The 27,199-nt window shown below is 42.7% G+C and overlaps 1 protein-coding gene across 1 annotated transcript in view; it reads right to left on the reverse strand.

The window, feature by feature from the left end:
- Positions 1 to 1,660: 1,660 nt before the first annotated feature.
- FNDC1 (fibronectin type III domain containing 1) overlaps positions 1,661 to 27,199 on the reverse strand; it is a 131,361-nt gene continuing 105,822 nt past the window's right edge. The window contains exons 16-20 of the mRNA XM_054023134.1: positions 14,585 to 14,664; positions 11,184 to 11,213; positions 8,136 to 8,297; positions 5,228 to 5,350; positions 1,661 to 3,561 (exon numbers count right to left, since the gene is read on the reverse strand). Coding sequence (XP_053879109.1) covers positions 3,446 to 3,561; positions 5,228 to 5,350; positions 8,136 to 8,297; positions 11,184 to 11,213; positions 14,585 to 14,664 — 511 coding nt within the window. The 3' untranslated portion in view covers positions 1,661 to 3,445. The remainder of the gene's footprint in view (positions 3,562 to 5,227; positions 5,351 to 8,135; positions 8,298 to 11,183; positions 11,214 to 14,584; positions 14,665 to 27,199) is intronic.

Raw genomic sequence — 27,199 nt, forward strand, 5'->3', positions numbered from 1 at the left:
CTCCACTGGGACAATCCAGCTCTCAGAGCCCAGGCTGAAGGACATGAAAGCCAGGGACAAAGCATTGTTAGTCAAGGGATACCAGCTTTGGATGAACTTCCAAAGGAGATCAGGCAAGTCCAGAGTCTACCCACCTTTAGGAAACATTGCAAAACCTTCCTATTTGATAAAGCTTTCCCAGCATAATGAGAATAACAGGTACAGGATCAATTGCTCGCCACAAAAATAAAAGACCCTACCCCACGCAGGGCTTTCAAAACTTGAATGGTGATGAGCCAGAGACTCCATGAGTCCACTAGAGTCCACTTCACGTTGCCAATGTATGTGGCATGGAAGGTGTTCCAACACTGCAATGATGGGCGCAAGGATAAAACTGTTAGTAACTGTCACCGTAACTTTATGAATGGCACATCTCATTATTCAGAATGGAAGGATTGAGAGAAAGATTATGAACTACTCTACATTCAAGGAGTTACCTCCTTGAAATTTGGGCAGCTAAGCAAAGGCTTTGTGGATGGGGTGTCCAGATGAAGGCAACAGGCTGGTGGAACAAACTCTCCAAGGACCTAACGACCCTCACAAAGTCACCATTTTCTGCTCCATTGAGCAGGTGCACTTCTTTGACCTGCCTTCTTTAACAAACACAGAGCAACATGTACATTAAAAAACAAAAACAAAAACCCTACCAAAACAAAACCCTACACTACACACCATTCACCCCTGGGGAGAGGATGAGAGAAAGAACTAACCAAACATAACGGATATGATTCATGTTGCATAATGCACGAGACAAAGGCACTCATACTAGAGTGATGAGGGCAGAATAAGACCCTATATACAATAGAACAGAACATACAACATGCTATTGCATTTTATGGGTGAATTCTCTGTTGTGGTCCAACTTCTGCTGAGTGCAGCGGAGCAGGGAAAGTGGTAGGTGGCCAGTTATGACCCTCTAATTCTCTGTCCCAAGTTAGAGGAGCCTAGAAGCTGCTCTACTGTGCCCCAAATGGCTTTGGACCTCTAGGGGATCATTCATCAGCTGAGAATTGCTAGAGTGCTGGGCACTCTGGCCAGTGTTTCTCCCCATACTTCCAATACAACCCTGACTGCCCACTAAGCTGGGGGCTGCAGAGAGGCAATGATGGAATTTTCTCTGCATCCACTTGGGACTCTCTGACTCCAGGTGTATTTCCAGTAGATGACTGAAGGGAGCAGATTGGAGCAGATAACCCACCCCATGTGTTTGAATGATGTACTGCAGTCTATGAATGTGCAAACTATAGCACCCATCGGTTGGGGGCATAGCGGACTACCCATCTATAGACAGGGGGCCAGATTCTCAGCTAGTGAAACTGAACATAGTTCCTTTGAATTCAATAGTGCGATGCCCTTTTACACCAGCTGGGGATATGGCCCATGATGTGGATGTACATCATACAGATTTAATACAAGAGAAAATCTATTTTGTTATGGAACATCCCCCAAGTAACCCTATGTGAAATCCTGGTCAAGTTTGCACTCACATACACTTCCTGCCTTAATACAAACTGGCATCTTCTACTCTTCCAAGTGTGTGTTTGGGGCATCATGCAGCTTGATCCTGCATATCAGACTACCTGGCGCAGACAACCAAAAGGGATGCAATTAAAAAAAATGGAACAATGTATCATATGTTTATTAGGGAAAGAAGCTATATTTAAAGATCATATATTTGGCACTGCATTGAAGCAAAATAAAATGTGAAAACAATTCAATGTTCAATCCCAGCACCACTGTGAAAATAAAAGCTCTTTTAATAATCACTTTAGTTACTTTTCTCCCCATACATTTACAATAACTACAAAAGCGGCTTATAAGGTATTAGTCCTATATGGTATGTAAACTGGATTGAGAGTGACAGATGATCAAGAGCTTGAATTTGTCCCCCAGGTATATTGCTATTTTCCCAGGCCGTCAGAATGCTTGAGTCTTTTTTGACGTGAGTAAAGGCTTATAAGTTGTAACTGTGAAACAGTATGGCCACAAAGGCTAAATCCCTTGGGGTCAGAGTAAACTTAATGCTACATTAAGAGAAAGAGTAATATGGCAGGAGAAATTACTTCTGATGCATACTGAAATTCTACATTACTGCCCGCTTCCCAAATAAGGTTTGTATTCCTGGCTAAAAATCAGGAGCGCACCTCCCAGACACACCAGCTTTTGCTTCTCCACCTTTGATGGAAGACACGCTGCGTGGTCTGCCCTTCTGATGTGCTTTAGAGAAAGAATGATGACTTTCACACCTCATTCACATGATGGACCGGAGTCAGAGGAGTTTTGTGCTGCTCAAGCATCTTAGAGGTGTCTGTTTTGCTTAGAAAATAAGTTAAAACTTGTCTGCAAGTCCTGTGTTATCTCACTGTGCCTCCATTCACACAGTGAGACTTAATAACTTCACAAGGAATAAATAATACACAAAGATGATGAAAATGAATCAAACAAAAACTGAACTCAGCCTTTTAAATAGTACTGAACAGTTTAACTTAAATGTTGACACTCTGCTGATACGGCACCTATGCTGGTTTATAATGCAATTTTAGCATAGGTAAAAAGATTTACTCCCATTAAATATCCAGTCCTTTGGTTTGCTAGGAAGCTGTCACAGACCTTTGCTCACTAATAAGAAGAGCAAAGTTCTTTTCATGGTTAATATATTGTGCATAATAAAATGTTTCATGGACTAAAAATCAGAAGACCTGTTAATTAACAGCACCTTTTACATAAAAATCCCAACCATATTTATCTAGTGAACAAGAAAAACTCAGCTTCTCTATGTAGTACTTTGGACATAGAGTACTGTATTATATATATAAAAAGGCGAATTTACATTGTGACCTGGTGTTTAGTCCAGCAATGGGCAAACCCACCAGAGAAGTTTTAAGTAGAATATATTCCCTTTGGTGAATGTCTAGCAACTTGGCATGATTGTATAGTAAAACTCAGAAGCATGGAACTCTACCAGTTGTAAGTGATGGAGCATTCCATTAATAACAATGAAAAGTGTTTAGCATTCCATTAAGCAAGCACAGCATGCTTAGGTCATTCCTGCAGGATATATGCAACTTCCAAGTTTTCGTGACCAGTAAAGTTTTAGGTTTCACTGGGCACTGCTTGCACCCATTACAACCACATCTCCATGCCTTTTAAGACCCAGAGAAAGAAAGTAGGGCACCAAATTCAAATCCTGTCCCAAGCCGAGTGATCAAAGAGCACCACAGATTTCAGCTGAGAAAATGTGTACAGTATTTGGTTTGGTTGGGGTCTCTTGAGCAACTGGTCTTAGCTGGTTTCTTTCATGTTTTATTCTTTTCCTAAACAACTGGTCACAGTCTTCCAGTATAAGTCATTTGAAAGGCATGGTTGGTGCACTCTTCATACAATCTGCAGGTGGACTGCTACATGGTTACCATTTCCCTGGAATCGGCACGCCACACTCATACCAGCCGACATAGTAGTAAGGTGTTGTGTAACCAATGCGCCCAAATGACACGGGTTCCTGGCGATACTGGCGATAATACCCTGTTGGTGGGAAAAGGGCAGCGGTTCAAGCCAAAGGCAAAGTAACTTGACAAATGATGTCTTTGCAGTACAGAATATATGATATATAGTATATAGCACATATAGTACACCTCTACCTTGATATAACGCTGTCCTTGGGAGCCAAAAAATCTTACCGTGTTATAGGTGAAACCGCGTTATATTGAACTTGCTTTGATCCACCGGAGTGCACAGCACCGCCCCCCCGGAGTACTGCTTTACCGTGTTATATCCAAATTCGTGTTATATCGGGCGGCGTTATATCGAGGTAGCGTTGTAGTTACCACAACCAAAACTAAGGCATAGGAGCCACTTGTTAATCCCCAAACTTGGTGAGAAGTAGGATTGTTAACCCCGATGCTCTAGCCTGCTTCAATTTTGAATGATTGCATTCTCCCTACATACATTTCCTCTACAGTTTCAGTTGGATTTACAGTTCTAAATATCTAACTATTGTGTAACTATGCAGTCTCTGCTGTTAAACAGCTCTTGCATTTCACTCCAAAAGGTGTCTGAATTTCAGCAGCAGGTGAAGTTATGCCTCTATATAAAATTTGCATATCAATTCAAGCTCATGAAGCACTTTGGGGTGAAAATGCCATAGAAATGTTAAGAGAGACTAGGTAGATGAGGTACTATCTTTTATTGGACTACCTTTTGTTGGTGGGGGGTTCAAACTTTCAAGCTACACAGAGCTCTTCTTCAGGTCTTCAGAGTTCTGTGTAGCTTCAAAGTTTGAACCTCCCACCAACAGAAGTTGGTCCAATACAAGATATTACCTCGCCCACCTTGTGTCCTTCATATCCTGGGACCAACACAGCTCCAATAAAACTGCAAATAAAAATATAAGGCATTATTGTATCTTAAAGGGTTCAAGACAGGATTCACAAATATTACTTTTGATAACAAAACAAGGAGGTAAAATTATATGCAGCAAATATAGAGTTAAACCCCACTTTTTTTTTTTAAACTGATAGCCCCTTTCCCTCATCTGTATAAAGAATGTGACGGCTCAAAGCATTAAAGACTCTCAACATTCTTTCTGCATATTTTGTACAGTGGAACATCTGAAATGTTGATTCCTGCGCCAGTTGTATAATTTGTGTGTTCTACATCTCTGCTTCTTAGAGCTAGTAATGTATGGCTGGATTAACAATCCTTATTTTAAATAGAGAAGTGCAGTATGATTCTATGACATCTACATGTAAGTGAATATTTCAGTTTCTTCATGGGAACCCAAACCTTAAAAAACAACAACAAACAGGGTAAGATGAAAACCAATAATGCTGAGTGAATGATTAACAGCAGTCTGTAGACCCAGGCTCTGAGACTTGCAGCTGCAAGTTGTTTTGGGGTTTTTTGGCAGTGTAGACATACCCTAAGGGTTTTTTCTATTTTCTGTCTTATTCCAATAATTTATTTGCAGACTCATCCTCTTTGTCTGAACTTTCACAAGCTGTTGTGGTTTGCAAATTATTATACTAGGACATCACACGATATAGTCCCACAATCTGTGGTGTCAATCTGGTTCCTAATAAAAGTGATATAAATATAGACAGGGAGGCAGAAAACCTCTTAATTCTATCTACTGGGTGAAGTGCAATTCCTCAGCTTTCATTTCAGCTTTCCTTTTTTTTTTTTTTTTTACCTTGAATGGTGGGCAAGGCTTCTACATATGACTGAGGCCCTGTTCTTCCATCCATGTGTGAATCCACAAACTGGCAGTGGTCCTCACCTCTCCCCCAGCTATCTCCAATGCCGTAGAATGTATCTGAAAGGTGACATACAAGATTAGAACAGACACATACTGTTGTTTCAAATCACCTAATCTCAGCCACTGATGCTTTCCTGTTTCCAAGAAAATAAAGATGGGAGAAAATGAGATACTACAGTGATGAGCAGCAATACACCAGTAAATAAAAATATAAGAGATGAAGAATGCTACATTTGCCAATAGGAATTAAGAGAGAGAGAATTTGTAGTTTCATTAGGAACATTCCCGATGCTAGAATCATAGAATCGTAGGACTGGAAGGGACCTCAAGAAATCATCTATTCCAGTCCCCTGCACTCATGGCAGGACTAATTTTATCTAGACCATCCCTTGCAGGTGTATGTGTAACCTGCTCTTAAAAATCTCCAATGATGGAGATTCCACAACTTCCCTAGTCAATTTATTCCAGGCTTAACTACCCTGATAGTTAGGAAGTTTTCAATATCCAACATAAACCACCCTTGTTGCAATTTAAGCCCATTGCTTCTTTCCTATCCTCAGAAGTTAACGAGAATAATTTTTCTCTTTCCTCCTTGTAACCACCTTTTATGTACTTAAAATTTGTTAGCATGTCCCCTCTCAGTCTTCTCTTCTACAGACTAAACAAACCCATTTTTTTCAATCTTCCCTCATAGGTCATGTTTTCTAGACCTTTAATCATTTTTTGTTGCTCTTCTCTGGACTTTCTCCAATTTGTCCACATCTTTCCTGAAATATGGCACCCAGAGCTGGACATACTACTCCAGTTAAGGCCTAATTAGTGTGGAGCAGAGCAGAAGAATTACTTCTTGTGACTTGTTTACAACACTCCTGTTAATACGTTCCAGAATGATGTTTCCTTTTTTGCAAATATGTTACACTGTTCACTCATATTTAGCTTGTGATCCACTATGACCCCGAGATCCCTTTCCGAAGTACTCCTTCCAAAGCAGTCATTTCCCATTTTGTATGTGTGCAACTGATTGTTCCTTCCTAAATGGAGTACTTTGCATTTGTCCTTATTGAATTTCATCCTATTTACTTCAGTCCATTTCTCCAGTTTGTCCAGATCATTTTGAATTTTAATCCTATCCTCCAAAGCACTTGCAACCCCTCCCAGCTTGGTATCATCCACAAACTTTATAATTGTACTCTCTCATTATCTAAATCACTGATGAAGATACTAAACAGAACTGGCCCCAGAACTGATCCCTGCAGGACCCTACTCAATATGCCCTTTCAGTTTGACTGTGAACCACTGATAACTACTCTCTGGGAACAGTTTTCCAACCAGTTATGCACCCACCTTATAGTAGCTCCATCTAGGTTATATTTCTCTAGTTTGTTTATGAGAAGGTCATGTGAGACAGTATCAAAAGCTTTACTAAAGTCCCTGGAATAAGTTATTTATCAGAATTACAGGACAGATTATAGCAGAGGAAATTTCAACAAGACCCGTTATTTTAATGTGTTATGAGAAAGTAAAAATAGCCCCAGACACTAGTATTGCTAGGTTGACAGCACTCTCAAATTTAAGCCAGAAACTGTGAAGATAGGTCTCATATACAGGAGCTTTACTGTTCTGGTTGTTTGCATATTACTGTCATGGACCAGGATGTAGCCCAGGGATTGGCAACCTTTGGCACGCAGCCTGCCAGAGTAAGCACCCTGGCGGGCCGGGCCGGTTTGTTTACCTGCCGCGTCCGCAGGTTCAGCCGATCGCAGCTCCCACTGGCCGCGGTTTGCCGCTCCAGGCCAATGGGGGCTGCGGGAAGCGGTGTGGGCCGAGGGATGTGCTGTGTGGGAAGCGGTGCTTACCCTGGCGGGCCGCGTGCCAAAGGTTGCCGATCCCTGATGGAGCCAGTCACATCTAGTGGTTAGAGCAGGAGACAGGAACCAGAGCTAGAATCAGAGTCATGAGTCAAGCCAAGGGTCGGAGCTGGAGCCAGTAGCCAGAGGTGGGGTGTAGAAGCAGGGATCTGGAACAAGGCAGTGTGCTGTGTTGCGGCCAGCCTAGGATCCACTTAGTTCCTCAGACAACTTCCTGTTCCTTCTTCTGGCTTACATAGCAAGTCTGAGCCAATTGGAGAGGCTAGATGTCGCCTCCAAATTAGGAGCTTTGTGGGTGGTGTCTCTGGTGAGCCAAGGTCCATCAGCCTACACTCCCTGCTGGTACCAGCAAGCTGTCAGGTGGTGGCTGCAGTCTGAGGACTGCCTGGGACCCTCAGAGATAGGCATGAGACCACAAGTCCTCACGAATACTCGTTTATACATGTTCTTGAAACAATACAAATATTTTGCTAAAACCCCCAATAAAACACTTTGGAAAGCCTAGGGGATAACCTCACTCAACAATCCCTCTCACTACAACCTATTATTATGGCTACAGTTATACAACAGCCCTTGTTGAACACCTACCAGCTTCTGGATTTGCTCAAACAATTGCTGCATTACCATGTTTCTAACCTATTCAGAGAATCAGACTCCTCTTTTATCCATTCTGTGGTTCTCTATTGTGTATTCTGCAATTAATCCATGTGTGGACTTCCCATTATGATGTCAGAAGTTCTGCATGAGTAACAAATACAGAACATTTCAGAGAGAGCTGTATTACAATTAGAGAGTACAACTTTGCTTTCACTGTGCAAATTGCTTTAGGTTCCTATCCTTAAAAGCTAAATGCTGCCACGTGTATCCAAAACTGTGCCATCAGTTTAGCCATGTACTCCTTTGATAGGGTCAACAAGTGATGGATACAGTAAGTGAAGGAGTGACAGCACTGTAAGAATAATCCCAAAACATACCTTTCAGGTCATCACTGAGGTAAATCTTGTACCTCAAAGAGTTGCAAAGAACCACTCCCACAAATTTTCGGTACCAAGTGCGTTTCACATACTGCTTTCCACTGCAGTCTGAGTAGGTGGGATCATATTTAAAAGTGAAAGGGATCCAGATGGGCTCACCACCTTGAAAAAACAAAATAAAATAAAAGGTGAAGCCTAGAGGGTCAGTCTTATATTTCAGCATTTTATCAAGATGAATGTCATGTTACCAGAAGGTTCTGTGGCAGGTTAATAAACTACCCTTTTACTTTGAAACAACTGAGTTCAAAAATCATATTTAAGTCTCAAATGAAATAAAAGTGATGTCTTAGTCAAGTCCCTTCCGGACATTTGTCATTAATGTATTGCTAAAATGGTGTAAAATATGTTTACATATAGCATATTTATGTGGATCATAGATTCCTAGGCCAGAAGGGACCATTGTGATTGCCTAGTGTGACGTGCTGTATAACACAGGCCATAGAACTTCCCCAAAATAATTCCTAGAGCAGATCTTCTAGAAAATACATCCAATCTTGATTTAAAAATTGCCAGTGATGGCGAATCCATCATGACTCTCGGTAAATTCCCTTCACTGTTAGGAACATGCACCTTATTTTCAGTTTCAATTTGTCTAGCTTCAACTTCCAGCTACAGATCACATTATACCTTTCTCTGCCAGATTGAAGAGCCCATTATTAAATATTTATTCCCCATGCAGATCATGTCAGAGATGGACAATTCCCATCCAGTCATCAAATCCATCCTCTCTGCAAGGACCCCATCTGACAAGATGTATCACAAAAGGGACCATTCATGTATCATGTTAGCTATCACAGACTTACAGGAGCACTCGCTCTCTGCCTGTTTTAATTCAAACCACAAATGTGAAAAGATAAAATTGAAGCACAAAATGTATGTTGAACAGTAAGAGATTCTATTTAACCGTCGCATACCCAATTCATTTTAGTGCACCTAGAATTGGGGTGTGGAGGAGTGGGCATCTTCAAACAATGGGTGGGCCTATATACAATACCATTGACCACGGCTGCAATACTTAGATGCAGTGGGTGTGCCCCCAGTTGCATTCATGCAGCCCCACTGAAGTCAATGAGGTTGTATTGATGTGACTAAGAGCACAGTTTGTCCTGGAATATCAGCCTTAGTTCTTATTTTCCTTGATTTTGTCCCCAATTCAGCAAGATACTTAAGCACAGATCTAATTTTAAACAATGAACAGTCTCATTGCCTTCAATTGGATCACTTCTAAACCTAAAATTAAGCATAAGCCTAAGTACCTTGCTGAAATGGAGGCTATATGAGTGTAGGTCAGATCCTAGCGCAATCTGAATGCAGCGTCTTGTGGTTTAACATTACACCCCCCAAAAAAAGTAAGTTTCATCACTAAAGAACAGATGTTGTGGAAAAAAATCTGCAATGGGTAACAGGCTTCAGTGTGGAGTAAAATCTGTTGGTGTTGTATTAAAAAGATGAGATATAAAACCTAGAGGGTGCTCTCTCTCTCTCGCATGATGTGTGCGTGTATTCTGGGTGGAAAATTTGGCTTTCATCACAGAAGCTCAAGTTAAATCAAAACAGATTTGACACCAGCAAAAAAATAAAAAAAGATCTTTTGCTCAGTCTCAAATGATCAAATGAACTAGTGTCTTCTTCACTATGTTGCAATGGTTATAAGCTACCTCTTAATAATTATGTTGCACATGATCAATATTAGAAATAATTGGTTGTTCCTTTCTATTAAATAATGGAATCCACCTTCCTTCTAGAATGTCTTTGTAGCAATATGTATGCAAGATAAAATAGATATAAGCTTACAATGTGAAAATGTTAATTTTCTTTCATGTTATTTCCTAGAGTCCTCTTTGTTTTTTTATTGTGTTATTGGCAACTGTTAAGAATGAGAAGTATGTTTTTTAAAATGTCAATTTGTCTTTCTTCCTTTTTACAAAGCACAAACATAGGGCCCAATCTTGCAAACACTTGCACGTGAGCAACTTTTACACACATGAGTAACTCATTGAACTCAACTGAAATGGACATGAATTCCACTGAATTGACCTTAATGACACTACTTAGGTATGTAAAGTTACTCAAATGTGTGTTTGCAGGATTGGGGCCATAAACTTCTTTATACAAATAAAGCAGTGAAATGTTCATTTCAAGAACAAAATATCACGAAAAGAATGCAGTTAATGTTAATATTTTTATTCATCAACTTCCTGGCCCCCATCAACAGTGCTCAAGAGAATCCTTGCAACAGCTGCTCTGAAGTAGGCCATGTGGTTTTCAGAATATAATCAGAATGCCTCTGGAAAATTATCTTCATATTAAAACACCAGACCACTTTTGGAGAATTATCATTCAAGACACAATTCTATCCCAGGTTCTTACTACCAGTCACCATAGCTCCACTCCAGATTTGGGTAATAAACTCGGACTTTATTACTTACGAGAAACCCCTCCTAAGTGAAATCATTTACTGTTCATGTAGAGGTGTCCTCCAAACTTGGTCTCAGTGCCAGTAAGTTGTTCCCATACAGTCTCCAATGGACTGGTGTCTGGTGTCTTCGGAGTCCATTACTTCCACCTTCATCAAGATCCTAGAACAACCCACCTCTACCCAGCAAGTCTCAACTCTACATAGTAGTTAGAGATGGAAAGGAATGATTAAATAATTCAATCTAGCCTCATGAAAGTGCAGGATATAGTCTCCCAATAAAGGGTATACCAGGTATAAAACAGGTTCTACACTTGATTTTAGCCTAACATAATACACTTCATTTACAACACTTCTTTTAAGAGGTAATTGGCTTCAAAAGCCTGATGAGACTGGAACACAGATTCTTGAGGTGAATCAGGAGTTGGGAATTAACACAGTAATTTATATCACACTCCTCCCTCAAACTCTAATGGTAAGTAGTGTGTCATAGTGCCTAATTTTTACAATGCCCAGATTTGTTTCACAGGTTTTATAGACAATATCAAGAAAATATCAGTAGTGAGACTTACCAGGTGGTCTGACAATAAGCAGTGGATTATCTGTAAGAATGAAACAAAACAAAAAACCCAAATATTTTAGTGTTTTCTCTCAAAGACTAGTGTCTCCTAATGTTACAGTGTACTAGCTATCATGCAGGAAAGAAATATCAGCTTCAAAAAATAATTGTCTCTAGCTGTTTTAAGAACGCTGAAGATATAGGTTTCTGTTTCTTTTCAAAACAAATGGTGTTTAAGTTAAACCAATGTTTTCCACATTTGACGGCATGCACCTGCACTTGGATTATACCTTTTATTCTGATGGATGTTTATACTGCAACAGGTTTTTTGTTAAAATTAGTAAAAAAAAAAAAAAAAAAATACCCTCTGTTCTGTTAGCTTTTAAAAACAGACTTCTTTACTTCAGCCAATCAGAACCAGTTTAATCACGCAATCTTTTAAAGGTATACTGTGTTTTTCTTCTCAATATTCTACCTCATAGATCAATCAGCACCAGCCATCTATATAGGCAGGTCATTTTGCTAAATCCCTCATTTAGATGGCTAAGTACCAGTTTTGGGACCACTGTGATGCACATGCCCCCACCCTCCCAATCCTTTAGGTAGTTAAACCCCTCTAAACGCCTAAGTTTTCACCCTCAAAGGTTCCTAGGCACCTACATTTCTGCCTCTGGGTATGTGCACTGCTGCCTCCCTCTAGGCATCCAGATGCCTATCTTCTGTCTAAGGCTAGGTCTACGCTACCCGCCTGAATCGGCAGGTAGAAATCGATCTCTCGGGGATCGAATTATCACGTCTCGTCGGGACGCGACAATCGATCCCCGAATCGACGCGCTTACTCCACCAGCGGAGGTAGGAGTAAGCGCCGTCGACGGGGAGCCACGGAGGTCGATTTTGCCGCCGTCCTCACAGCGGGGTAAGTCGGCTCCGATACGTCGAATTCAGCTACGCTATTCGCATAGCTGAATTTGCGTATCTTAAATCGACCCCCCCGTAGTGAAGACCTTCCCTAAGACTCAGAGTGATGCATGAATTGGGGGAAGCTAGCAATTGGCAGCCTAACTTGCCTGCAGGGCCCAACCTGAGTACGCTTAGTGGATTGGGTCCTGCAGGCAAGCTCGTACAAAAAAAGCCAGGGGAGGAGAAGACGTCCCTCATAACTTTTATCCTGGTGGTTAGGGCACTCAGTTGGTATGTGGGAGACCCCTGGTTCAAGTCCCTCCTCTGCCTGAGAGGGAGAAGGGATCCGCCACCCAGGGAGGGTGCAAGGATGTTTCGCGCCCTAGGCGAAACTTCCACCTTGTGCCCCCCCCACCCCCGAGCCCTGTGGCAGCTCTCCACCCTAAGGCACCTCCCCCCTCGTGGCAGCTCCCCAGCACCCCACCCTGAGGTGCCCCCCCCCGCGGCAGCTCCCCCCGCGGCAGCTCCCCCCGCCCCAGCTCACCTCTGCTCTGCCTCCTCCCTGAGCACGCTGTCGCTGCTCCACTTCTCCTGCCTCCTAGGCTTGCGGCGCCAATCAGCTGTTTGGCGCTGCAAGTCTGGGAGGGAGAGAAGCAGAGCAGGGCGGCGTGGTCAGGGGAGGAGGCGGAGCAGAGGTGAGCTGTGGGGGGGGAGTGGTTCCCCTGCGTGCCACCCCCCCCCACACTTGCTGCAGGCAGTCCTCCCTGCGCCCCTCTGCCCCAGCTCCCTCCGCCTAAATGACGATGACGACCGGGGTGGCCGAAGATCCAGCCGCCGCCGAAGGACCTGAAATGCCGCCCCCTGAATGCTAGCGCCCTAGGCAACCGCCTAGGTCACCTAATGGGTTGCACCGGCCCTGCCGCCACCTCTCAAATCCTTACTCTAACCATCAGGCTACGGGACAGTCTCCTGTGAGGCTCTCTCAGTTTCTCCTGTTGAAACTGTTCCACTCTGGCTAATTAAAAGAATAATGGGAGCAGAGAGCTGGATCCTGGGTCTCTCACATCCTGGGTGAATGCTCTCCTGGAGAGGGTACAGAGCTGAGAGCCACAAGCAGTGATAGGCACCTTCCTGCAGCCTAAACTTAGGCACCTGTATCTCTGTGAGAGGAAGGCTTACCACACGCCCCCATCACTGGCATTTCCCTTGGCGAGCAGAGGCAACTCCAAACTAGAGTGCTGGCTTTGGTGGATCACAGGCTAAGGTGCCCGTCTCTCCCCATTCACTGCATAGAGAGCCTAGGTTCCCAACTCAGTGCTGTTCCTGCAGTTTTTCACAGTGCCTAAAAATTAGGTGTCACAATGCTGAGTGTTACCATGCTTATGTCCCTTTGTGCAGCTAGGCCTTAGTAGTTAGATAAAACAACAGGAGCAATTCTTTGTATCCATCATTGTGATTTATATTGTTTCTTGAATTGGCCTTTCTTCGGTGTAAGATGCTTGAAGCCCAGGTACATGGTTATCTATTGTTTGGCAAAATTCCAGGGAACTTTCATTATTTGATGAAATAGAAAGTAACCCACTGTTCATTCTCAGTGCATTCTGCAAAGAACTTATGAAAAGCTGTGGAGCTCTTTACTGTCCCATTGAAGTTAATGCTAAAAATTCTGCTTAATTTACATGACCATGCGAATATGCCTTTAAAATATCTGAATTCATTTCATAAGACCATTTACTTTATTGTGCAGTTTTAGTTTGTTTTGTTTCTATAAACAGAACTTCCACTGATTTTAATGGAAGTTCTGAGGCAGGAGGAGGATCAGGTTAAATGGGCACACACAGAAGCAATGTATACCCATGTTGTCATAGGGCCAAAACCGGTGACCCTTGAAGCCAATGGACATTTTGCTCAAATAAACTTTGCAGAGTTTGACCCCTTGTTAGTCAACAGTATGACTGGCCTGCAGCTCAGTAGAAGAAATAAAAGTGGATAAAAATAGCCCATTGAGTATACTGTTTTTGTAGAGTATATTATCCTCCAATATTCTATTGGCACTAAGAAATTGGAGCAGACTTCATCAAAGAAAGAAAAGAGAACTGAAATTTGCCTGTTGCTGGAACAACTGTTTCCTATATCCCTCCCAGAAACGAGTACTTCCAGCCCTTCAGCTGTTCACAATTAGAAAGCTAGTTTATTAAGTGTCTGGACAATCTATCAAAGATGTATTTAACTTCCTATTGCCTCCACACCACTGAGTATTAGCTATCTTTTCTATTTTAAATTTAACTTTCCATTCCCTCTAAAGTTAACTTCCATTTCATTAAAACTTCCCATTGCTTCAGTGACATGAAAGAGTAGATACATTTTCTTGATTTTGTTGAAAACAAATGGTTTACCTGAGAATCTTTAAGCAGAAAAGTTCAACATCATAGTCATCACCATGGCTTTGGCCCTGGCCCTATCATACCTGTTATTAAGATCTTAACTTTAAATAAAGAAATAAGCAACACGTACCAGATTCTGTGACAAATGAGACTGAAGAGCTAATAGGCCCATAACCGTAGGGATTCTTTGCTTGGACTTTAAAATAGTATCTACAATAAAAAGAGGAATAGAGCAAGCATTAAAAATAGTATTGATTCCCTGGTAACAACTCAGCTCTAAAGACCATAAAGATGGGTCCAGAACTGCAGCTAATGTAAACTGGTGTAGCTCCATTGGGCAAAAGGCACCAGTGAGTTTAAATGGAGCTATAGCAATTTATACCAGTTGAGCAGCTGTCCCTTTGTTACATACATTTTCACAATAGTGAAAATATCCATGTTTGTTGAAGAAAAATAAATAATCCAGGCAATTATAGCCAGTTTGCATCAACCAGCGTGTCTGAAGGGAGCACTTGCCAACAGGAACGGAATAAAAGATAGAAAAGTCACAAGATATGTTGTGATCTCAGTTGCAGCAATGTAAATCCAGACTAACTCCAAAGATGTCAATAGCATTAAGTCTAGATTTAAAATGGCATATCTGGGATAAAATTCTGAATTTTTACATTTCTTTAGAAATGGTAGCATTTCTAGACTAGAAGTATTTGAATAATCTTAGAAAAGTTACATATGTTGAGTTATTTAGTTTGTTATCGAAGCCCTGATCCAGCAAAGTATTTAAGTGCTTAACTTGAAGTGAGAAGTCCCAGTAAAACTCAAATGCTTTGCTGGATAGAGACTGGACTATTCAGCTGCTTAAAATTAAGCACATGCTGAAGCATTTTTCATTTCATTTAAAAATTTTACAATGTTTCGGTTAAAAAAACCAACCAACTGCCCTTTTTGCTTTTCAGTTTTATGGGTCTTTGTTTTCTCCCCACTTTCTCTCCCTTTTTTCTTTTTATCCATTCTGCCATTAGAAAAGGGAGAAGGAGTTAAAAAGAGACAGAAGGGGGGAAATTAAAAAACATTTTTTAAATTAATAAGAAATTTTCAAATTTTTCATGAAAAGCTTTGCAAAAACGAAAATGGTTCAAAAGTTTTCATGGAACACACTTACCATTGTTTGACTAGCTCTCCTTTTGGGCTGCTTTTAGTTTTTCCATGGAGTCCCCACCCTTGGAGCAGTGCAACTTCAATGCAAGCCAATGCCTCCACACTGCCACAAATCTGGGGGCACGCTGTGGGCCAGAGTCATTGCTGAGGCAAAAGTCATTGCTGAAGCATGTGGACCCATCAAATTTTTGGCCGGGTCCCACCCGTGACCACCTATTCAGTGGAAGTGGGGAACCCCACATCCTCCACTCAGAGGTTGGGGTTTATAATGGCAAGGCTGACAGGCACTTATACAGGATACTAATCACAGGGCTGCTACTGCCAGAACGATAAGACCAGATGTTTGCAAATACTAAGTTTCTGTTGCTGAACTGAAACTGAATGTCTGCTCTTCAGAAACAGTATTGCAAAAAGCAGGAGGCAATTTAAGTCAGTTACTAAGCAAAAATTCTAGCTTACAATGCATGATTTTCATAAATGCTTATGTTAAGCTTCTTCTTTCCTTGCTACTTGCTTGATTCCACTCTTGCTAAATAAATAAATAAATAAATAAATAAATAATAATGATGATGATGATGATGATGATGATGATGATGATGATGATACCCGGCATCTTAATGACCATAAATATTTGGATCTTGATTTTGCATGTCATCCGAAAGCAAGTATCTCCAGAAGCACAGTGCCTCCTAAAACCATCTACGACCAACATAACTGGGTCAGTACTTGCTCTGAGGGAAGAATGCCACCAACCCCCTGGATTATTTCCCTCGATAATCTCCCATCCAAGCACTAGGCCAAATGCTCCTTAGCTTGTGAAATCTTACAAAAGCACTGCATCACATGCTCTGACTGCTGGCCACAGCCTTTTTCTTCTTGTATTAAGCCAACTCACTATGAAAACAGAATTCTACCCCTAATTTCCAAAAAGTGGTGACAGCAGTGCCAAGAGAGGTCAGCATGGGAGAAAATCCATAGGAACTTGTGAATCAATTATCTTCTGTGGAAGTTGGCAGCCTATGTTGATCTCTTCCCCCCTTCCCAATTTTGCTGAATCCCTCCCCTAGGCTCACAGCATGCTCCATCCTACCATGATCTCTACTTTCCAGTTCCCCAGCTCCTCTTCTCATCCTTGACAAACCCATGCTCACCTTCTGTACCATTCTCTCCCATCCTCTTGCCTGAGAGACACTTCCCCTCATCTCACCTCTAAACTTGTTCTTTAGTTTCCCTGGGGGGGGGATGTTGGGTTGTGGGGATTATATGTTACATCCCTCTATGATTACATAGTGGGGGAAGCAAGAAGGAAGGGAGTTCCCCTTGCAGGAACTATGAGGCTCACAACAATAGTGGAAGTATCCAGCATGGGCTGAACACTTTAACAAATACAACTGGCCTCGGCCTTTGGGGGTGGGTTGTTAACCCCCCGCCCCTTGAAAGTAACCAGTTTTGATGTTTATCACACATTGGGCCAGCCGAAGGATTTTAGGGAGGGTTAACAAGAAGATTCTTTGGGATACACACCAAAGATAACTGACTTGTTTTACCTCAAAACTCTCCCTCTCTCCCCCTCCCTCTGCCAGCCTCCTGCTGAGGAAGTGGGTCCCATTTTCTTTCAGTCTGACCACAGTGATCAGTTTGCTTCACTTTAGATGGTCTTACATTAAGGCCTGCCTTTGCAAGGAGCAGGGCAAGAGACTTAACCTTTTGAAAAAGTGAAGAGAGTGTCTCCTTTACCAGACCCAAAGCCTGTTCCCATAGGCCCCTCCAACTCATCAGTGATGACAATTTCATAACTGTTTAGCTAACCCTTCTGATCCGATTGGCTGCTGAGAGGAATTCCAACTTATGCCCTAATGTATATAAAAGCCTTGGAGTAACAGATGCATCTTGTGGCACAGGAAAGTGCAGATGGTCAAAATGTAGTGACATTATAATAAAAGAGGTCATGCAGCTAGACCATGTTGATTTCCTTTAGAGTGCGTTGGCAGAGAAGGACAGGCGGTATGGGGCACTTACACAAAATTAACCCATGTTTTACTCTTGATTCACAAGGTTTATTGTCCTTTTTATGGACAGAAATGGAAAAAGGGGGCCAGATTCCTGCAATCAAAATCCATTTTTGGATTATAATCTATGACATCTGACAACAGCTTTCAAGAGAACTCAGTGCACTTTGGTTACACCCCTTCTTCACCCCAAACCCAGCCCTTTACTGGGGCTGATAAGGGATATGGCACAGGGACTGGCTATACCACTGCTACACCCGTTGGAGATGCCCCTACACTCAGGAATCCCTAGCAGAGGAGAGCTGGGTTGTTTCCCTACTTTTCCACTGCATGCCCAATTCAAAGGGTCACATAGTAAATTCAGAATGCAGCCTGGGCGTGATTCCAAAGAACAACATTTGTTTCCTTGTCCTCTCTCCCACAGCACTTCTCTCATTTATGTACCGCAGTCCCCCTCTCATCTCCAAGTCCTATCACACCTCTCTTCCAGTAAACACCCTCTGACTGGACTTGTAAGGAAAGAGAATCTCTACCCCCAAAACTGCAAAGAAATAGCAGACTCATGAAGGTGGAGGAAGTGTGAGCATACCAATACTCTGCTTCACTGTGCATCACCCATGTGATCTCTGGTTACATATTTTGAAATCTGTGAGCATTCCAACAAGCAGAATGAGGAAGATGAATGGGGCTGAAAACAAGAGAAATCATGACTTGATTAAAAAGCCATTCTTCAGCCTAACATTAGCCCTTCGTGATAATTTAAAGTGTATCAGATGCCAATTCTCCCCTCCACTAGTCATGCTTATGGTATGACACATGTTTCTCTCCTTATAAGCAAGAAGGGAAGGTCTAAGTTTAACAAAAGTTGACATGTTCTCAGTTATCCTCACACCAGCATGCTGCATCCATGTTGAAGACTTCAAGGGTTTCTCTACTCCATGGGGCAGATCCTCAGCTGGTATAAATTCTCACAGCTCCACTGTGGAGCTATCTACAACAGTTTGCACCAGAGGAGGATCTGCCCTATATCTCTGCTGCATCTGACTCTTTTCTTTCACTGTGGTCAGAAACCAGCAATTTTTGGTCCACTCTTGTTTTCTGCAAACAGTTCTGAATGTAATTAATGGCTACATGATGTCCACAAATGCAATACACACTGGCAAAGAAAGCCACATGAAAGGCTGGAATTTAGGAAAGCTGTGCTTTCTCCTCATTCCTAATGCAAACCTTTTATTGTGGAAATATTTGCCAGTGATTTAAATATAGGCCCCACTTCCTGACTGTGGCCAAGGAGTATTCAGCACAGCTGAGAGGGTGGGGGTGGGGACACAAAGGCATCCAGGCAGCTTGTATTCACTGCAACAGTTAGCTCAAGTTAGTACACTCAAGTTACTCCTCTCAAGTGAGAGGGACTACAATGTGAAACACAGAGCGATTAGATTAACAGTTGATGAGTCATTATAATTCAGCTGGTGCATCCCCACTGCATTACTAGTTCCAGCATCAGCAGTGCTCAAGCTTCAATCCATATCCCCTGAGGGGCCAGTTAGCTTGAGCTGAAAACAGCATTTAAAATTTTTATATGTGATGGGGAGTCAGGTTGAGGCAAAACATGAGTTAAAGCTCAGGCTATCACTACACTGAAGACAAGCTTGATATGTGTTCCTTTAATCCTGGGCTTCCAGCTTGGTTCCCAGGGTAAAGGAGAACTATGAGACTCTAGGAGTACTTGTGGTACCTTAGAGACTAACAGAAGTCACCTACTCCAGGACAGGCCAAAAAGAAAGTAACAGAACATCCCACTAGCCATCACCTTCAGCCCCCAACTAAAACCTCTCCAGCGCATCATCAAGGATCTACAACCTATCCTGAAGGACAATTCCTCACTCTCACAGACCTTGGGAGACAGACCTGTCCTCGCTTACAGACAGCCCCCCAATCTGAAGCAAATACTCACCAGCAACCACACACCACACAACAAAAACACTAACTCAGGTACCTATCCTTGCAACAAAGCCCGTTGCCAACTCTGTCCAAATATCTATTATGGGGACACCATCATAGGACCTAATCACATCAGCCACACTATCAGAGGCTCATTTACCTGCACATCTACCTATGTGATATATGCCATCATGTGCCAGCAATGCCCCTCTGGCATGTATATTGGCCAAACTGGGCAGTCTCTACGCAAAAGAATAAATGGACACAAATCAGACCTCAAGAATTATAACATTCAAAAACCAGTTGGAGAACACTTCAATCTCCCTGGTCACTCAATTACAGACCTAAAAGTCGCAATTATTCCACAAAAAATCTTCAAAAACAGACTCCAACTAGAAACTGCAGAACTAGAATTAATTTGCAAACTGGACACCATTAAAATAGGCTTGAATAAAGACTGGGAGTGGATGAGTCATTACACAAACTAAAAACTATTTCCCCGTGTTAATTCCCCCCTACTGTTACTCACACCTTCTTGTCAACTGTTTGATATGGGCCATCCTGATTATCACTAAAAAAAATGTTTTCTCCTGCTGATAATAGCTCACCTTAATCAATTAGTCTCATTAGAGTTGGTATGGCAACACCCATTTTTTCATGTTCTCTGTATATATATATCTTCCTACTGTATTTTCCACTGCATGCATCTGATGAAGTGGGCTGTAGCCCACGAAAGCATATGCTCAAATAAATTTGTTAGTCTCAAAAGTGCCACAAGGACTCCTCATTCTTTTTGCTGATACAGACTAACACAGCTACCACTCAGAAACCTATGAGAACCTAGTGGCTGCTTTAATTTACACAGCCTGCTAATGGTTCCAGAGGGCCATTTCAGCAGTAACAAAGGGCTGCCCCAGCCACACCCACTTCTATCCAGTCACACCTTCTGCACCAGCCAAGGGGAAGGGGCTGGGATAGGACCTAACTGATGGCAGAACACCAGCTACTGAGATGACTTTAAGGCAACTTTATTCTGGGGTGCAGTACAAAGCTGCCCTGACATTGCTCAGAATTTGGTCCAACATATACAGAAAAACCTGAAGGAGTGGTTTCCAGCCTATTTATCTTTTGGAAAGTGTTAAATAGGTCTGTCAATTTTAATCAGAATTAACTCATGCAATTAATGCAAAACAAATTAACTAGCTTAAAAAAATAGTCACGGTTAATCGCAGTTTTAATCGCACTGTTAAACAATAATAGAACAGCAAGTTAAATTGATTGTAAATATTGTGGATGTTTTTCTACATTTTCAAATATATTGAATTTGATTATAATACAGAATACCAAGTGTACAGTGCTCACATTATATTATTATTTTTTATTACAAATATTTGAACTGTAACTAGATGACAACTCCTTGCAGTGTTGGGCAGCCAAAAACATAGGGATACCAGCAACTGTAGTACCACATGAAATTTGTACTACATGACATTTTTAGTCAGAAAGAAAAAACAATATTTCATCCTAAGAAAAGTCCTTTGAGAACTGCATCTCAGATCATGGTCAATTTATAATAGATAATAAATAACAATACAACTTGACATGCCTACAGGGCCTTCTATCCTATCTAGGCAATCAGTTCATTTTATCATCCATTTATCACTTTATTATTTAGTGTTATGGCCAACTCATATTCTATTTGATATAAAATCAATGTATGTATGTGAAACAGATTTAAGTTCTGGAATTATAGAAGTATAAGACTGACAAGTATTTAGGAGTGACAAGTGTGTATTAGGTGTACAAGTAAAGCACGGCTGGGATGCAAAGTTTACAGGCTGAGGCCTGTAAGATTTTAAATTAGCCTTATTAGGCTTAGGAACACTTGACATGAGTGGATGAACTACGAATAACCTTATGCCAGTAAGGTTATAAGATTACTGTAAAAGATGTGCTGATAGGTGATGTTATGGAAAAATGGATTGCAATAAACCACAATGTATTGGCCAAGTCCACGAGGCACCTGTTTGTAATATCATGGAATATCCTCTCCTAACTGCAGGCTACCATGTACATATGTGTGTAGATGCTAATGAGAATAAAGGGAACTAAGATACAACCTATGAAAAACAAGGCACAGATGGGGTGTGGAAGCACAGATAAGGAAATGAAGGTTGAAACCCTCACGTATATGCATAGGGTGTTAGGCATGGTCAGAACAATAATATAAAAGAGGTTCCTTATAGGGTACAAGTGGGAAGACCCCACAGGAAACCCCAGTAGGAACCATCCCCCTATTGATGATCATCTGTTGAGAGCTCCATCAGACCCTAGAACATCTTTGAGGATGCGAGTATGACTACAGTCTTAGTTTTGCATGGGGTTTTGTAGGGCTAATAGATGCATGGGTAATTGTAATTTTACTTATTGCTTTAATGAAACTTGTAGTACAGATAAGACTTTGCAGTTGTGATTGTGTCTGTGGTCACTATCCTTGATCTTCATGTGTTCTTGGAGTTTCCAAATTTGAGAAAAGCACCAGAGGTGATTTTCATTCTGTTGAGCTTGAAACCGTAGCAACAGGAACTGAGCCCATGGTGGTTTAATATAAAATTACTAAATTGAATTTAAATTAAAAAAAGGCTACACTAAGAACCTAAAAATGATTTACAGTCATTAAAGAAGTAATACCCCTGTGAGGTGGGGTATAGTAAATCTTCATCTCACAGATGGAAAACTGAGGCCACAGCAGCTAAGTGAACTGCCCCAAGTCTCATAGCAAAGGCCTGATCCAAACCCCGTTGGAACCAATGGAATGATTCTTATTTACTTCAGCAGGCTTTGGATCAGGCTCTATGTCTGTAGCAGAGCTGAGCACAAAACCCAGATTTCCTGACTCCCTGTCAACAAGACTACAGTCCCCCTCCCACAGGCACAGACCTTCCAATGTGCCAGGGGTGCTAGACACTATCCCAGGCCCCACCCCACTCTACCCCTTCCCCGCCTCTTCCCACCCCCGCCCCACCTCTTCCCGTCCTGTTCCACCCCCTCCTTCGAGCGCACCACACCCTGGCTCCTTCTCCCCGCCCCAGCGCCTCCTGCATGCTGCGAAACAGCTGACTACAGTGGGCAGGGCATGTGGGGAGGGAAGGGGAGGCGCTGATCAGTGGGGTTGCTGGCAGGCGGGAGGCGGTGGGGAGGTGCTGATGGGGTGCTGCCGATGGGTGATCCAGGGATGGAGGCAGGTGGGAGTTCCCACTTGAGAGCCTGATCCTGAGAAGTACTTGAACGTACGCTAATTTTGAAGTCAATGGCTTGTGCTTAATGGACCCGCTCATGTGCTTAATGTTAAGCTTGTGATTAAAGGCCTGATCCGGCTCCTATGAATTCAATATGAGTCGGAACAAGCCCTAAATGCTTTGCTGGATTGGCATCTTAATGCCTATTCCTGGTCTCTTGCTCCCCAGGCCTGCAGGAGCGGGTCCTGGTAAACCACAGGTGGAAGGTATAGGGATGACTATGACTGGTTACACTGAGGTAAAAACTACCTGTGCCTTGTCTCTATTAGGATTTCACACTGAATGAGCTTTGCGTTGGCTATCTCGATGTAAACACACACCTGTATTTTGCAGTGAAAACTTGGCTTAAGCATGGCACTGCCCTCTACATACAGTGTTCTCTGAATGCTCTGTAGAGCTGGATTGCTAAGACTGGAGGGACTGATTTAAAAAGAAATAATGTAGCCGTTTAAATATTGTTATGAAAGAGGTATGGAAGGGCTGGCTTGCTGAGGTTGTAAACCAGGGACAAATTCTCTACAGAAAGAGTGGATGCAACACAGGTAACCACCCAGCAAGTCCTTGGGGGAGGCTGCACGGCCCATCTTTGGAAGCCATGTGGTCCCAGCAGAGGAATGCAGAGCTAACATGGTTTTCCAGGTTTTAAAGGCAGGGCTGGGGGCTGGCACAAGGCTGTGTGCTAAGCTGTCAGAGTGAGTGAGCAGAAGGAGTCTGTAGACCCCTGGAGAGAAGCAAAAGCAAAAAGGTAGTTACCTCTTGGGACAAGGGCTGGAGCTTCTTATCACAGATTTCTGCAAAAATCAGACTGCCTGTGAGAAGCCGCTGTACAAAGAAACAAGACTAGGGAACATTTTTGTAAGTTACACTAAGGAAGTACTCTGACTCTGTGTCACTGATTTCTCATCCACACAGAAACAACCCTGCAAGGTACCAAATTTCAGCTGCCACCAGCTCAAAGGGGCAACAACAATATGTATGCAGTCACTAGGCAGGACGACACATGATAACCATGCACAAACATTTAAAGGGTTAAATACTAAGAGCTGGATTATGCCCCCATTGAATGCAGTGTGGATTCCCCTAGTCCCCAGTGCAGGGGGTGAGAGGGTCAGCCATCATCCCAGCACCATCCCTAGTTCTCCAGAACCCCACAAAGGGCCCTCCCCAGGGCTGAAGATCTGCGGGTGGGAAGGGAATAGAAGAGTTTTGGGAGGCTAGAGCACTCATTTGAGGGATGTTCAAATCTCTTCTCTCCCTTCGGCAGACAGGAGACTTGAACTGGGTGGGGAGAGAGTTCTCACATCTCCCAGGTGAGTACCCTGACCACTGGGCTAAAAGCTACGAGGCAAGTTTTCTTCATCTCCTCCCCTTCCTCCCACCCTGCCTACAGTGTGGGTGCCAGTTCCCAAGGGAGCATTTGTTTCTGAGAATCCCAAGCAGAGGGAGCTGCCACCCTATCTCTGAGAGAGGAAAGGCTTAGCACACACCCTTGGCTTGGCAACTCCCATTGGCTAGTTTAGGCAAGGAGCCTTGTAGTGTGCTGGCTTCTGTGAATCCCATTCTGAGGCGTCTCTCTCCCCCCATTCATTGTACAGGGATTGGGAGCCTAGGTGCCGAACTCAGGCTTTGTGAATCCCAGGGATTTTCTAGGCCCCTAAAAATTAGATTCTTTGTGAATCTAAACCTCTGTGCCTAGGTTTACCCATCCATAAAATGAGGATAATATTTAACTGCCTCATAGGTGCTGAGGCTTAATTTATGTTTGTAAAGTGCTTTGAGATCCTCCTACGAAAGACCAAGTATGAATAAGGGCTGGAATTAGTAGCAGAGGACCTGGGATCAGAAAGATGGGCCTTGAGGAAAAAGAGGAACAAGGAGGACCTGGAGGCTGTGACCCTGGGAGTCCCTCAATGCCAACTGGCAGAGGCATATCATAACTCACATCAGGTCTGACGTTGCTCCAACTCATGGTTGTCATAACCTGTATCTAAAAGGTGTCATGTAAGGTGTCATATGCGAACTGGTAACATGCTGATCATTAACATTGTCGTGTAAGATATTTATGATCTGAAAAGGTGTTTGGCATGCAGTGATAAGCCCAGTCTGTCCTAGACAAAGGAATGTTGTTTCGCCGACTTGCCTGTCTCCAATGTAAATGGAGCAAGGCGAGGCCAGAAACAATTGAAGTACATTTACATACAAGGTAAACAAAGCCATCAAACTAGCAAATGGGAGACATCCACTTACTGATCACACCATGGGGGATGGAAGCTGTACCCCCAGGAAGCCTCACTGGCTCTAGAAACAAAGACAATGGAACTTGGGGAAAATAAGCAGAAATAAAGCCATTTTGGCATCCATCACTCAAGGGACCCTAGAGGACGGAGCACTTGAAATCTGAGAAAGTTTGATCCTTCAACCCAGGGGACTGAAGTCTCTGGGAACTGCCTGTAGGTGAGAAACCTGCTCAGACAAAGACTGTAACTTACTAAAGTTAAGTTGCAGTCACTAGAAAGTGAGTTTTGTTTGTACCCTTTCATATCTCTTTCACTTTCACTCGAAAGCACTTAAACTTATTCCTTGTTTTATTACAAAATCATCTCACTGCTGTTATATTGAAATAAGTGATAGTCTTCAGCTAAGCTAACAGGTTGCTGTGTGCTCTGTGTCTTTGGATGAAACAAACTTAATAACTTCTGTGAGTGTCCAGTAAGAGGGACTGGACACTGAGAAGGACACCTCTGGGGAACCCAGGAGTTGGGGTTCACTGATCATTACCTGCAAGGCAAGGTTTCCACAGGCAGAGTCCTGAAGAGTTTGCTGGCAAGGCAGACAAGCTGGTGTGTCAAGGAGCTGACACATAGTTGCGGCAAAGCTCACTCTTACTGTGGCAGAGTGGTAACACAACTCACAGTTCTAGGTGCACTGAGCAAGATGTCACAGAGGCAGAGAAAAGTGCTTTAGTGCAGAAAGGGGGTTGAGTGGAGAGCACTCTGCTAAAAACCGACTTGTCCCAGCATCTTTTGTGAAAGGCTGATGGGCAGTCGGAGGGAAGAGGAGCAGTCAAGACAGGTGGGCTGTGCCTCCGAGATAGTTTTAAGATTTATTCGTTCATATCAGACGGAGCCTGATCCTGCTCCCACTGAAGATGATGGGAGTTTTGCTATTGGAGAGGCTCCTGTTGACCTCAATGGACACTGAATCAGGCCCTTCATTAGAAAAGCTGGTTATATTTTGGGTTTTTTTGTTTTGTAAAACATTAGAACAAGTTGAAAATTTCTAAGATACTGTAGAATTTTGAGCTGTTTGAGGTTCTCCCAACCATGCTACCCAGGGTCTGGCAACAGCTTTAAATCTTGGTCTGAAGCTGATCCCGGATTCATATGCTGTATATGCCCCAGTTTGCATAACGTGACAGCCTCTCATATGGAATGCTGAGCACTGATATCAACATTGGTGTACAATATATATTACTTAATCAGAGATTTCTCATAAAATGCACACACTATTGTGAACACATAGGTTCCAGTCTAATTTCTTCCTCCAGTTCATGTTTTCTCAAATAGGTACTTCTCACGCAGTGGTTATGGAGATATTTTTAAGACAAAAATATGTAGTCAATTCAGTTTGTGAATTTGGAGTATGTAAATGATATTGGCTGAGGCAGACAATTTTTTTTTATAGAAAAGGATCCTTTGCCATGCCTACAGGTGCTAGATGCATCTGTTAAGAGAAAGTTCCTCGGCAAAATGCATAATGGAGGCCATGTCTCAGAATAGCATTATGGAAATATACACTGCTTTGCTTAGGTTAAATATTCATAGAACTGTTTCACTGAGAATCTCTAGAACCTCCAGCCATTGAAACAGGCACTTGAATTTGCCCTGGTGTCTAGGATGTGACTTTTATTGTTCTTGTGAAAAACTGTCCAAATTTGGCCACGGGGTGAGCTTCTGAACATCGCAATTCACACTTGCTCAATAACAATGTGTAAGAATGTGGAAGCTAACTTCACTGAAGATTCCATCTGTACAGAGCATGCTCCAACTCAGAGCTTCAGCATTTTAGCAAAATTCTCCTTGCAATGGCTGCTCTTGACAGCCAGGAGCCACTCTGATGCTGGGCACTGGAACTGAGAGCAGGAAAATGGTCTCTCTCGTGCTTTCAGGGTTCACCCTGCTGGTGCCCAGGCAGTGTGGAGGAGGAGGAGGAAAAGGAAGCAGCATGACTTGAATGTAGACGGGTGAGGAGCTAGGCCTGGAGGGTAAAGTGTGGGGAGACTGGGACAAAGGGGCCAGGGTAAGGGCATAATGAAATGAGGAGCCAGAGGAAGTTGGA

The sequence above is a fragment of the Malaclemys terrapin genome, chromosome 3, assembly GCF_027887155.1.
Source record: "Malaclemys terrapin pileata isolate rMalTer1 chromosome 3, rMalTer1.hap1, whole genome shotgun sequence".
NCBI lineage: Eukaryota > Metazoa > Chordata > Testudines > Emydidae > Malaclemys > Malaclemys terrapin.